Raw genomic sequence first — 14,288 nt, 5'->3', positions numbered from 1 at the left:
TTTCTACTGAAATAATCTTTTTTTATTCTGCTTTTTTGAGATTGTAGATTGTTAGTAATAAATACAGGAAGCATCTCCTCTGAAGTCATATTATCTTCCTACATCCTGTACAGAGGGCACTGCATCCTTGGAACAGAATCTCCTGCCTGAATGTAACAATATGCACTGATTTTAATTCAGAGCAGTGCTGAAAGAACCAGGGTGAGAACTGTGTAAAAGCGTTTTCTTTGTCTCTTCTCAGAGTTCATTACACTAACTTATGGCAATATACTGAATTTAAATAAATGTAAAAAAAACTCCAACCCCAGGAACTTAAAAGACTGTCTTGTTGGAATAGAGCACCTGGCAGTGTGTGGTTGTTGCAAGTTCTTCCCAGTTATTTTAAGAATAGTGGAACAAGCCTTTAGCATTGAATACAACCAGATTTCTTCAGAGAGCTGAAAGAGATGTTTATAGACCTGTGTTTCAGACATAGGTATTCTGATGTCTGCTGGCTAATTATTTCTTGGCAGTTCGTTACAATGGGCTACATTTGAGACTTGGGCATTTCATTAGCAGCCTCATCTTCCTTCTTTGTTCAGCTGTTTGTATAGTTGGCTTTATTTATACTCATAAAATGATCATAGTGTCAGAAATGGTGAAGGGATTAAATTTTTATTCTCTATGAACTATTTTAACTGCATTTATTTTAGTAACAAGTGTTGAAGTCACCTGTTTGACACACTTTAGTGCCTGCATTAACTTTTGTGCTGAACCATTATGTTTTTCAGCACTGTGATATAGCATTGCTCCTTATGCCTGATGGAAAACTGGTTTAGCTTATTCTCTCTGGTGGAGGTGGGTTAGGTTACAGGGAGGGTGAAGTAGTTGCAGCTCACCCTTCTTGTTGCACTGTTTTATTGGCTTGCTGAGCGTTTGCCTCCTGATTTTGCTGAGAAGGGTGCTTTGCCTGGGATTGAGGAGGAATCTGCTTTCAGACCGAAAGAGACAATATTTACCAGCTGGTGAATTCTGGCTTTGTTTACTTTTGGAGGCCTGAGAGTTGGACACTTTTCTGCATTTCCTCTATTTTTATGCTTCAGGGAAATAGCGATACTTCATGTGTTTTTAGGATGCAGTTGTGGTCCTTGTGGCTTTAATATGGAATAAAAATATATCTGCATTTGAATCCTGAAAGACCTAATTTGTTTTGTATTAAGTGTTTTGCCGCTGTTTGCCTGTGTTTGTGGGAGGCTCGAGCAAGTGCCTGGTGTCTGGGGCAGACCCTGGGATCTCCCGGGGGAGGGAGCAGTGCAGGCAGGGACAGAGCCCCTAGGTGGCATCAGAAGCCACCTGATTTTGGCTGCTGCACGCCCCGGGGTTCGAGGTGAGGCCGGGAGGGGTTCCTGGCCCTGGGGTGCCGGGCCATGCTGGGGGTGCTTCCCTTTCCCGGTGCCCTGTGCTGCAGCTCGTACGGCATTAGCTGAGCAGTATGGATAGTCGTCATTTTGCTAATTCAAACAAGTTTTAACCTCGTGCAGCTCTGCTTTCTAAATATTTAATTGAAATGCTTTTACAGCCATTTTACTTCTTTATCACAGTGAGCCAAGCCAGACAATGTAACATGGCATATGTTAAGATGTTAATTGAGTAGCAGCACACATAGGCGGCTGTTTCATAATTTTCTCCTTAGATGATCCTTGGCTCCAGTTTAACATTTCTTTGTGCTTCTGAGTGGAAGGTTATATAAAGATATATTTAGAGCTGTTAGTCTAAGAAAGAGAAGCATTAATTCAGTAAGATTAAGAATTAAGGGCTGATTGCTGCAGGCACTGCTGGGACACAGTGCTTGTCGTGGTAAGGATGTGATAATAGTACCTTTCTGATAGTACCACTTAATGTAATGGGCTTGGTAATCCTTTTATTGAGTGGTTCCTCACAGCACACAGAGTAAATAGAGAATTTTTTTTTTTTAAAATGTCACCTGATGTCATCAGAGTAGTGGAATTCTGACTGAATCTTTCCAAAAGGGTATGTGGTCAGTTTAATAATGACCCTCCCTATTTTAGCAAGGTTTCCGAAAGATGACTTTGCCAAAACTGTCGCTGTTGGTACTTTGTAGTGGACTCTGTCTTGTTTTCCTTGGGAGCTGAAGTGTGTTTTTGCAAGAGGGAAAGGGGCAGCAGGACCCAGCACAGGAGGAGGAGTTGTGGGTGCTGTCAACACCCAAATGCCTCCTGTGCCTGGGAGACACAAGCCTGGCAGTGCTGCTCATGTGCTCCCGTTCCTTGCAGAGAACCCCTGTGCCCTTTGCTAAGCAGTTTGACAAACATCCTGCAGGGATGGTATGGGGGAACAGCTGATGCAGTGGGAAATGGAGGCTTTTCAGATCACAGTAATTTCTGAAAGGAGGTGTGGCCAAGACACTGCTTCGGCAGACAGCTCTAAGTGTTGTTTTGGGTATTCTTCTCTTGTGGAAGGTTTGTTTTCAGGTATGAGTAAAATGCCAGGGCAGCAGTGTCACCACGCACTGTCAGGGTTCTGTGCACTGCCTGTGAGCCACTCAGAACTGTCCTGTGGCCTGAACAGTCCCTGGTGCGTTTTTGGTTTTTCTGTTTTTCCAAAGGCCGTTTACTTTATAACTTTGTAAACATTTTCTCTCTCGGATGGCTGAGAGGGTGGTTTGCAGTCTGAGGTGAATAACTAGGTAACTGTGCCCCTGGTAAGTAACTGCATAGTGGGGTTTTCCATTTTAGTTGCAACTTTTTGCTGTAAGTCCTGCATGTTGGGTAATAATGTAACTTAATACTCTAGTACTGGAAACTGGGACCCTGCAGAGGGGAGCCCTTGCTGTCTGGTCAGGAGTACAGCCCTGCCTTCCTGATGTAAGGTTCAGTTATGAGCAGTGGTGGAAAGTGGTTTCTTTTCATCAATTGCATTATGGTTTGGCAGAAATTAATGTTTTCTCTAGGCTGTCCAGTAAGTGCCAAGCACAGGGAACGCAGCTATACAGAGGCTGTTTTTGGGAGGTTTCAGTTCATGCAAATATTTGCAGTCTTGGGCTGAATGGGATACAGAGTATCTGTGGCAATTACACAGAATGCACCAAACTTTTGATGAAAAAATCACTCTGGGCTTCCCACGTGTCACCACCTACTCAAACCATTATAAAATTCTGCACAACAAATTGTAGCTCCACTTGTCTGCTGAGTTTGGTTGAACTGGCTGTGTGGTTGACATCCTCCTGCATTTGAGGGATGAGTCCTCTGCCAGTGCCTGAATGGTGAGAGCCATGTCCTGTGTGATTTTGGGGCTGGGAGGTTTCCCCTGACGGACAGAACAGCGATGTCTTGGAGCTGCTGCTGTTCCCCCTCTGCCAGGCACCCAGCCCAGGAGCCCCTGTGGCAGTGCCAGGCTCTGGACATGTGTCCCAGGAGAGGAGCTGTGCTGCAGGGCATGTTCTCTGTGCTCCCACAGTGTTGGTCCTGCTGCTGCCTTCCATGGGGGCTGGATGCTCTCGGCTGCAAAGCTGCTGAGGGTTAGTTCAGTGCTGTGCAGGCTTTGGGAAGGCTCAGGGTTAACCAGGCAGTGGCTGATAAATTCAAGGGCTTTCTTTTATTTCTCCCAGCCACCTCCCTTTTTCTGGTCTCACAGACATAAGGATTCTCTTATCCCTTGTGGGTATATGGCTTCTCTTATTTGCAACATTAAGGAGGTACTCGTGCTCAGAGCAACTGAATTCTGCCACTTCTGCTAATACAGTAGTCCCATATTGCTCAGTACAATTCAGCTGCCTCTTCCTGAAAGTAAAGTGTTGCTTAATTAGAGGAAGGTTAGCAGCATCTGGTTTTATGCCGCTTAGAAAAAAAGAATTGCATCTCCTTGCCTTATTCTTGTGCTTTTTTCCCCTCTCTCTCCCTCAGAGCAAAGTTAACTCAGCTGCTCACCTGGGAAGAGAACACACTCCTCGTTCTGCCCATGCCAAGTCAGGGCTGTTCTGAGCAAAAATACATAAATAGGTCAGGGAAAACAGAAATGCATACTTTGGCAGAAGACAGAAGAGCAGTTTGAGGAAATACTTTCATCTGATTTCTCCCAATCTCATTCTCCCAAAGATAATTTCAGGAGTTTATCTTCAGCCTTTAGAAGCTTCAATCACTACAGCCTTTGAAACTTACCTTCAAGAATCCTTCAGAGGTCTTGGCCCTTCCTGTAAGGCTTTTTGCTGCAGACCCAAAACAGCCAACACATGGTTCTGGGAAGTTGTAGGGTCTGGGGTTCTCCATGAGAGAATCCACAGCAGCTTTTGCAGGGAGCTGCCCTGTGCTGCTTCTCCAAGCACAGCCTAAGAAACCTCCTTTTCTCTGCTGTTTTATTAATTAGTAGAAGCTGGGTGCATCTTTTGAGTGGCTGGTGGGTAGGTGACCAGAAATGGCCAGGTTGATCTGCACTGGTGGTGTTCAGAGCAGAGCTGACACTTTTGAGGAGCATTGCTGTAGACAGTACAACAGGGTCCCTCTTGAGTCACTTGTGTGCCTTAACTTTGAAACAATCAGTAGGATGGCACCCACTGAATAAATGCCTCCTTGGTGGTTGGGATAGTGTCTGTATTTTTGATTGGAGAGGAGCACACACAAGGTTTTGATACAAAATTTTATGTTCCATGGTTCTTGTGTTGGGTCATTGGGCACAAGCTGGCAAATCCAAGGCAGCTGTAAAAGCAGCCACATTTGTTGTTGCTCACAAGAGACAGCTACCCCCAGAATCACAAATCTTGTCCTGGATAAAACTGCATGAAGTAGCCTGAATTAATTTTTGGATCAAGTAAGTGAATTAGTTTAACTTGAGGGAGACTGCCATCATGAAGAGCTGTGAAAGAGAGAGTAACACCAGCTGTGCTGCTGGGTGGGGTGAATCACAGTGAGCCTCCAGGAGGGGCAGTGCTGGCTCTGGGCTTTAGGTGCACTTTCTGAGTTTCCAATGGGCTTAGGTTCCAAACAGATTCAAATGGTTATTTTCATTAGAAAGAACATCATTCCTGCTGCTCTCCTGCAGCTGCTCATGGGTAGCAAAAATATGTGGGTAATGGCCTCCAGATGTTAGAAATGGCTCTATGTAGGGCCAGATTCAGCCTGGTTGTTTAGGTTTTTGGTTGCAGGCACTGTATTTGCAGTAGTAATTAGGTAAGGGATGCATTTGACAGGGACAGAAGCAGACTGACTTACTTGTAAATGAAACTTCAGCTTTCAAAACATGTATATCCTGCTAGAGAAGAAGTGGGGCAAAATAAATGAAGGTGGCAGGTGTAGCTGGGATGTCTGTCCCTTTGCCACCTTTGTCACTTGTCCTTCTATCTCCTGATGTGCTGGGGATGCATCCTGCAGTGTCACCAAATGGAGTGTGTCTGTGCAGTGCTCAGGTCCATGGGAAGGTCACTCCCAGTACTGTCCCAGCCAAAGGGCTCATTCCTCAGGGTTGCCACTGCTGGACTGGGATTGCCTCTGCTAGAAGGGAAATAAGCATTTTTGTTGTTAGGCTCAAGCTTTATAAAATGAAGCAGCATTTACCTGTGATCTGGTTAGGAAGAAAAAAACCTCAGTTTACCACTAACAAATTTTAAAAATGTCCTCCCAGTACACTCAAGAGTGTTGAGCAGGAAATGGAAAAATTTTTTATCAAATAGGGATCACACTTACCCCTGCTGAAGCAGTGGGACCTTTGCCTTTTAAAATGTCACAACATCTGCTTGCAGACTGGAGGACATGAACTTGAGTGTCCTTTTTGTGCCACCAGTTTACAAAAAGGAAACACAGTGAACTCTATTTCCTGGCCCTGTTATTGCTCCTCTGCTGCAGCTTCTCAGTGCTGTTGGTCGGTGCTGTAGGAGCAGAGGTCACAACTGGAAGAGCCTGAACTAAATTTGAGAGTTTACATTTCCTGACTCAGACTGATACTTGGAGATAAAAGGACAGCTCTAGGTATCTCCTGCCCAGCTGCCTCCTGGCAACTTGCCTCTTTCTCTTTGCAAGAAGAAGATGTTAATGCAGATGGGCATGCTGATGCTCAGGTTGGCAGGAGGGAAGCTGTGCTGGCTGCAGTGTGCTCTCCTGAAAAGCCCAGTGCATGGTGTTGTCTGTAGAGGCTGTGTTTGGGCTGTTTCCTGTGTCTGTACCCTGCATCCCTTGCCCTCTCTGCACCCTTTCTGCATAAGCTGCCATGTGGAGCCATACAGGAGGTTTGGGTACAGGAATGGGTACAGGTGCCTGATTCCTGTTGCCTGCTGCTCTGTAGGAGAGGCTGGTTGGTCTGTAGCAGCACAGGGACTGCGAGACCTTGCTCAGGGTTGGAGCAGTGGTGGAGCCCAGGGTGGAGAAGTGCTGCTGGAGCAGTTGTGTCCCCATCAATTTGCTCAGCTTTGGGTCAGATGCACTGGCAACATGCAGCAGGTGTCCATGCTTGGTGTCCTTTGACTTTCTGGTAAGATGGTGATTTTTGATGAGTGAGATGACATTTAGGTTCCCTTCTTCAGTTGCTGCAGTGTATGTGAGCATCTTTCCCGAGGCAAGGCAAAGCTTCCATATTACCGTCCTCAGCAGTCCCTGTTCTTTAGAATCCCCAGCAGCTCTGCTCCATCTCCTTGGTGTGCCTGTCTGCCCACCTGGTGGCTTCTCCTACACAAAGTCAGATGAAGTGGATGTCTGCTGATGGATCTGTTTCAGTGAATTTGACAAATGTTCTTACCTGCTGAAAGCTTTTACTGTATTCTGTCACTGTGACCTGAGTGATTCCTGTATAGGAAGAGGCATCAGTGTCAGCAGCCTCTACTAAACAGATTTTTAGACTGTCTTGTTTCAAAGTGGAAGTGGTGTAACAAGCAGGGCAACCAAGCTCCTCCCTCTGGGCATCTGATGGAACAGCAGATGCTGGTTCCTATCGCCACCAGACACCAGAGCCATTTCTTTTGCTTGTTTCTTACTTAGAGTTTTAGGAGGTCCATCAGCTGCCTTACTTAGTCTAGCTTTTTTAGCATCTGTACAAAAGTAAAATAGCTTCCATGAGATGCTGTGTTGTTTAAGGAGATTGAATTCTGTTTTATTTTACTAGGAAAATAATTGCTCTCTGAACTCAAAAAGTAATTGATGCTTGTTCAGTACATGCTCAGGCTAGGGTTTTCTGTGTGGGAAACCTGCTCCTCTCCAGAGCAGTGATAAAATACCTTTAACTAATGCTGTCAGAGGAAGCATGTGGAGTGCAGCACCCTTAGAAACACAAGAGCTGCCCATGGGTGTGTTTAGAGGCAGTATAATAAGTTCCATACTGTTTGCCCGCCTTGGCACATGCACTGAGGTCATTCCTGGCATATTTCTATTCAATCCCCACCCACTGCAGTCTTAATAAGCCAGCTGGGAGGTAGAGAGACTAACTTGGAAAACTCCAGAGCTGCCAGTGGAATAACAGCTGTGTGCCTTGTAGCAGCTCTTTGGAAAGCTAGAAATGCATGCCTTTAAGTGGTGGGATTTACTGAAGCATGGGGAGAAGGGGATGGTAATTGTGTTTACAGATAAACGAGTCAAATGCATTTGGATTGTGTAAGAGCTACAATAAAAGTAGTGACATCCACTGCAGCTTGGGATAACAGTTGCAATGGCATTTCATTTAAAAAAATGGAGTTCTTATGTAGAAGAACAAGCAGCAAGAATTCTAGCAAGCAGTTAAATTTGGATGACTTTCTACAGAAAAATTCCATAGACTAACAAGATATTTCAAGTAAGATATAAAGCCTGTAGTGCAGTGATAGAAATTCTAATGTGTAATGTTTTTGTCATTGATTTTAGACTAATTCAGTATTTCTCTTTTCTCTGTCTTCCCTCACATCTAGCAAAACTGTACAATCTAAAGTGGACTGCATTTTGGTAAGTACAACTCCAGCATGCTTTTCAATATTTAATGAGCTGCAGGACCAAAATAGATGGCTCTGGAGACTGACAGCTATTATGAAGCCTTTCCTTAGCAGTATTTGAAGGTACTACCACTAAATGTGATCAAAATTAGTTACCATCTCAGGTACCTTCCCAGAAATGTGCAACACTGCAGGTCCTGTTAGCTCTGCTGTGCTGCTTAGGGATGAGAGATCGTTTTTTGGAGCGGGAAGGGCCCTTGAATTGCAAAATCTTCATCTGTGCATTAAAATAACAGGATCTAGGCAGTGATAAGAGATTATTTTTGGGAAGCACTAGTTCAGAAAGAGGTTTTATTTGTTTTTAGTAGTGAGCAGGTTTCAAGCTTTTTTAAATCAGTCTTGAGTTCATAAATCTTAGGACTGGAAGGGATTGCTTATCCTGACTTGCTACCTTCAGCACTTCATCCAGAAGTACTAGGGGATAAGACAAAAAAGTGTCATAGGCAGCCATCTGGATCCTATCAAATAGTATGGCTGAGCTAACAGAGAGTACTCATCCAGGTCACATTATCAAAGGCTAATTTAGGTGGTACTGAATATTCTTGCCATAAAATGTTTCAATTTATTGTTGTATAAGATTTAAAGCTTTACTGTGTTCCAAACAAACTTTGGACCCCATTTAACCTCTGTTTAAAAGTTCTTGGATGTACCCAATGGGAATAGGGATGCAGAATGTAATTTTTGTCCCCTTTGTTCCTTATAGACATTTGTGAACACCAAACAGGTGCCTTAAGATCTTAATTTTGTATGTGAGTCTTCAGAGGTAAAAGGACAGATTGCAAAACTGCATTTGTAAAACTCTTTTAACACCAGGTATTTCTGTAGGAAAAAATTTGGGGGTAGCTGTTTCTAAGTAGCATTGGAGAGGGAGTAAATAAGTAGGAGGCTTACCAGTCATCTACTTTTGGCAGTCTGTTTTAAGAAAATTGAATTGTTCTAGAACTATTTTTGCATTAAATTCTGCAAATTTATGGACCTTGTGTACTGAAATAGGGATTATCAGTTTGTATTGAGGGTATTGGGTAGGTCTCATGCATTGGATTGGCAGAGAAGTCTTGGACACAAAGCAGTCTCCATGGTTTGCCCTGGAATGGAGCAGCAGTGTCCTGATGGTCTAATTTTCTGTTCCAGATGCCTCCTTGTCTGTCCTGCTGATGAGTTCAGAGGAGTTGTGTCAACAGTGGAAAAGCCACTCTAGGTTAGCAAAGGTAGATCTAATGCTGTTCAGGTTTTAAAAAGAAAAATCCAAGATCAGAATAGCTTGAGAAAATCAAAATTTAGCTGAGTTCTGGCAAAATTGTTTCAGTGGTTTTAAGTGCTTTGGAAAGCTGTGAGCTGCAAGAGAGAATCTAAATGCATGTTGGACTTGGCTGTGGAGCTCTGAATCCCCCCTTTGGTAGCACCAGTCACAGCCCCATGTGCAGAGCAGCACACAAATGTTCTGGGCTGCCAGGTTCCCACAGCTCAGCAGGGCGAGCTCTAGCAAGGAGCAGAGGGGATGGAATAGCCTGGGGTGGGGTCACTCACAGCAGAGGGCTGTGCAAAGCACCGAGACTGCAGCTGCTCAAACAAGAGTCCAGTTACCTGCCTTCAGCTTGTTACACTGCACCCCTCACATCCCCACGCACTGTCACTTTCTGGGAGATCATAAGAAAATCATTGTGTGCTGTGCAATCCAAAAAAGATAATTAGCAAGAATTGTGGCGTAAACAGTCATTAAAAATTCATTATAACAGCTTTTTAACTGTAGTAAACATGTCTAGCAGTAGATTCTCTTATGATTTCACTTGTTATATTTGTAGCCACATACGAAGTGAACTTTTGAACCCGATTTTTAAAACTGTTTGCTCCATATAATCACTCAGCAAGAAGGCCATTTCTTTCCTTAGTGCTCTGAAAAGAGGTCAGTGCTGATTGATGGGAACCGGAGCTGCTGTGGGTGTGCTGAGGCAGTGTCCGTCGGTCCTGTGGCACCAGAGGTGCCACTTGTCTCTTGGGCCCATCAGGAGACAGGCAGAAGCTCCAGGAAGCCTTGGCAGCTGTGCTTGGCCACTGTCAGAACAAAGCTGCTCTGTGTTTTTAGGGCTTGTTTGGAGTGTTTAGCCCGTGAAATATGTTCCTGCTTCTGCTCAGATAAAGCATATCAAATGTATTTATTAGCTGCTCTCTAGAATTAAAAAGGTGTTCTTAGTATTAGTTATTTTCTGTCTTGGTGATATTTCCAACAAACCAACTGACCTAGAGTAATTCACCTTTGCTTTTTGTTTGTCTATTCTTAGAATGGGGAGATGATTGCTTGACTACTTTGCTATTTTTAGCCTGGTTGTTAAATAATAGATATTTGTTCTACTGAAGTATGACAAATTTTAGGGCCTTTCTGCCAGTAGGTGCAGGTTACATTGCCATTGGCACAGCCTTTTTCACTTTGATTATAGTTCTCTATAAATACTCAAAATGTGGAAAGAAATATTAAGAGCAGTCCATGCTCTCTAAAACAGTATCTTGCATAAAGCTTGCAGAGTTCCCCTGGCCTTCAGCTCCCCTTATCCAAACTTGAGGACAGAAATAACCTATAATTCTGCTTTCCTTATGGAAATTTGGAATAGATCAAATTGGAATGACACTGTGTACATTACAGAAGTAGCAGCTCTTCTGATTGTTCTTACTATATTCTTCTTCTGTCTTATTTAAAGTTTGGCCTGACTAGGTAAACAATCCAGAAAAAGCATATTTTTTTTTTGCTTGAAGTTTTGCTATGGTAATCCCCTTTGACAACTTTGAAATGAAGCTTGACAAATGTTTGTGACCTGACAGTAGATCAGCAGTCAGACAAAACCAGAAGGAGAGAACCAACCCACCAAGGTCAGAAACCCTGAGAGATATTCTTTGATTTTGGGGATTCATGTTCAAATCTCTAGGTTCTCTGTTTCAAGCAGAAACATGAATAAACTCTGTTTCCTATAGCACAGATTAAGTCCTTAACCTCATTTTATGCTGAATAAATCTTTGTTTCTTTATGCTGCAGAAACTTGCAGTGGCAAGTTAGTGTCTCCCAGAATGGAAACAGATATCAAAACCTGCTATTTTCATTTTAAAATACCCTACCCTACATAATTTTGGTCATCCTGGTTTATTTCACAGGTGTTTATTTTGCTCAATCAAAATGCCTGTTAAAATGATAAAGAAAGTTGCATCTGTTTCAGTGAAAATCTTGTTCTAGGTCTATGTTAGGCAGCAAAAGGACAGATTCATTTGGAGCAGATCTGTGTGGTTTAATTTGTTTGCTACTCATTTTGTGCATTTCTGTAGTTACCTATCTGTATTTGGTAACTGTCAGAACAGAAATAGCAGAGATGTCTGCTCCTTTATGTGTTACTGAAAGTCTTTGCTTAGCTGTGACTTGAGGTTTTTAATTCTTTGTCCTTAGCTTTTCTGTCTCAGAATATAAGATCACGGAGGTATTTTGAGTGCTTGATAGATTTTTTTGCTAAATTGAACCCAAGTTGTAAAAATTAGTATGAACACTGCCTGCTCCCCATCTTCTTTGAATCTTCCTTTGTTTTATAAGGCTCCTGTTGCAGGGAATAAAGGTAATGTGTGAAGAGCAGAGTACCAGAGGCAATGCTTTGTGCTCACCTCAGTCCTGCAAGCACTTTAGCATGCTTGTGCATTTTTCTAATGCAACTTCAAGAAATATGATTTATAAATAGCCTTTGGAGAATTAGACCATCTTCATTTGATGTGATAGAACCAGTCAATCAAGGTCAGGATACTTCATGCAGGATTTTTACTTAGATCCTTTTAAGTAGCAGAAAAGGATTCCCCAGACATTGCTCAGGCTCTGTGGTTTTTAGAACAACAGTAGCATGAGCTTTAACAGGCTGTACAAAGGGGAGTTTGTCCAAGGTGGTGCCAGCATCACATTCTTCCTTTTGATGCCACTCAAATGGCACCATTTCTTTTCTCTTCCACTCTAATGACCTGTTTTTTTCCACACTGTTGATCTATTTGGGAATTGGGGTGGGAATTTGTAGAATATTTTGTGTTCTTGTTTCTTTTTATTTATTTCCCTATGCATCCAGCCTAGCACAAAGAATAACACAAAATAAATGAACCTTTTTCTTCTTGGGCAGTTAGTAGAGCAGCTGAAGTGCTCCTCCAACTTCCCAAATTCTGTGATTCCGACTGCATTAAAAAATTGTAAATTCTTGATGCTTTGAACAATTGCAGTAACAGCAACTGCAGTTACTACTGGATTCACCAGACCTTTAGCATTGAGAACTGATGGATGTCGGCTGAGATTGAAAAAGAGACTGTACTTACCAAGACTGTAACCAAGTTTTGAGGGTTTCAGAAATGTGTAGAGAAAACAGCCTAAACAAAACACTGTTTAACAAATTTTAACCGAACAAAATGCAGGTTTTCCCAAATCCACTTGCACTGACTGTCACCCTCCATCTCCTTGCTGCCACTTCTTCAGTTTTAAGATGATTTTCTCTAAATAGATTCAGTCTCATCTAATAAGCTTAGGTTTATCTAATTATCAGCCAGGTAGGATTACCTCTGTGAACTGCTTGTGACTCCTTTTAACTCTCCCATTCTGAGGAGGTCCTGCCTTCCAGGCCTTCCCTGCTCCTGTTGCTGGAAGCTGAAGGAGTTGTGCAGAAAGTGCTGCCCAGGGCCAGGCCTGGAGAGGAGTGGGCTTTGAGTGCAGTGAGATAGCATCACTGCAGCTGTCTCTGCCAAGGATGGGAGGCAGCTGTAATCCTCAGGCACCTCAGATGTAGGGATGCAGTTTTGTTCCTGGGAGAGTGACCAGCTCACTCCTATCCTTTGGAAAAGGTTCTGCTAACATAGTCCATTTTTTCCTTTGTTGTTGGGTTTTTTGTTTTGTTTTCCTTTAATTAGGGGGGTTGGCAGGTGGGACCTGTGCAGCAGAGTGGCTCAGACAGGGCCCTTCCACGCTGCCCCTTCCTCCTACCATGACGCAGAACTGGATTCAGCTGCAGTGGGCACTGAGACTGCTGCAGTGGATTTTGATGAAAGGTTTAATATTTCTTCTAAAACCTTGCCTCCTGTGTTGCACTTGGGCATAGATTTGGAAGGGAGAACTTGTCTTTCACTTCAGTGTCAGACTCATGGGGAGAGGAGGGGGGGATTTATTTTGCCTGGGATGCTTTTGTCTCATGGATGAGTGCTTACCATGCAAGGTAATCCCACCCAGACAGTGCCCTTTGGTGTGCTGCTTGGGCTTTTGCCATTTAAAACAAAAAGAGCTAAAGTTCCTTGGACAAGAGGATGTCTAATAATGAAGTACAATTTTTCTTGTTAAATTTCTGTCTTCTCAAAAATGATTAATTTTCTGTAAATTCTTTCTTTGGAGAACATTGACTTTGCAATAATGATCTTGCTAAAGGAAGACCCACCAATTGAAATGCTGTGATTCATACAGGAAAGGCAGAACAGAGAATTTGACAAAATGCATGTGTTACTAAGAAATACCTCTCTGGATACTTGGTGGTCTGAGCACCAACCACTGCTGTGTAAGCTGCTGTAGAGCCACACAGAAATTGGTGTCAGCAAATTTCAGGAGTTTGTCAGAGGAAAAAAACCCAACCAAATGTTGTGGTTTGCTGCAGCCTATAAAAGCAGCACATGCAGTGTCTGTTACCTGTGTGCTGCCTGAAGGGTTTCTCTTGGCTCTGGGCAGGTCTGTGGCATTGCTGGTGGCCCCGTTGTGTGCAGCCATCCTGGGGTGGGGTTTGCTGTCTGGGATTATTGAGATCCTGTGCTCCCCCTGCACACCCTGTCCCACCAGTCCTTGTGCAGGGGCTGGGGTCAGGGAGGAGGAAGTGGAACCTCCTCTTTCATGTGCTGCTCTCAGTTTTGTGCCAGCAAGGACATGGCTGGGTCTGGCAGGGAGCCCCAGTTTGAAGTGAAGTTTAGGATTTTGGTTTCCCCACTCCCCATTCTGCTCACTGCTGAAGTGAGCCAGGTCTCACTGCATGCTGGTCCCTCCTCTTCTCTCTTCCTTCTGGATGTTACATTGGCAGTAAGACACCAGTAAAGGCAAAGAGAATTAGCAGTAATCCAGAAGCTGTGCTCTGACTTCAAAAAGGATCATGTGAGTCTCCAACTCTACTGGTGCTGCACCAGCTCAGGCAGTGCTTCTGTAGCATCTTCCCAAAGGAAACCTCCTGTGCTTCCTGCTGCATGGCTTCCTTGCATTGCTGCTGAGCAGGCCCTGAGCAGCTTATCACAGCTGATTTTCCCTCTATTGCCTAGTCCATGCACTGGTTTCAGATGACCAAAAGCTGATCTCTGTGTAGCAATCACTGGCTGCAGTCAC

General features: G+C 43.7%; 1 protein-coding gene across 1 annotated transcript in view; it reads left to right on the top strand.

Moving 5' to 3' along the window:
- The window catches only part of RFX7 (regulatory factor X7), a 49,202-nt gene that overhangs the window by 13,799 nt on the left and 21,115 nt on the right, over positions 1–14,288 (top strand). Inside the window, exon 2 of the mRNA XM_059481935.1 lies at positions 7,859–7,892. Coding sequence (XP_059337918.1) covers positions 7,859–7,892 — 34 coding nt within the window. The remainder of the gene's footprint in view (positions 1–7,858; positions 7,893–14,288) is intronic.

Source organism: Ammospiza nelsoni, chromosome 14 (genome assembly GCF_027579445.1).
Source record: "Ammospiza nelsoni isolate bAmmNel1 chromosome 14, bAmmNel1.pri, whole genome shotgun sequence".
Classification (NCBI taxonomy): domain Eukaryota; kingdom Metazoa; phylum Chordata; class Aves; order Passeriformes; family Passerellidae; genus Ammospiza; species Ammospiza nelsoni.
This window is presented reverse-complemented; position numbering and strand designations above follow the sequence as displayed.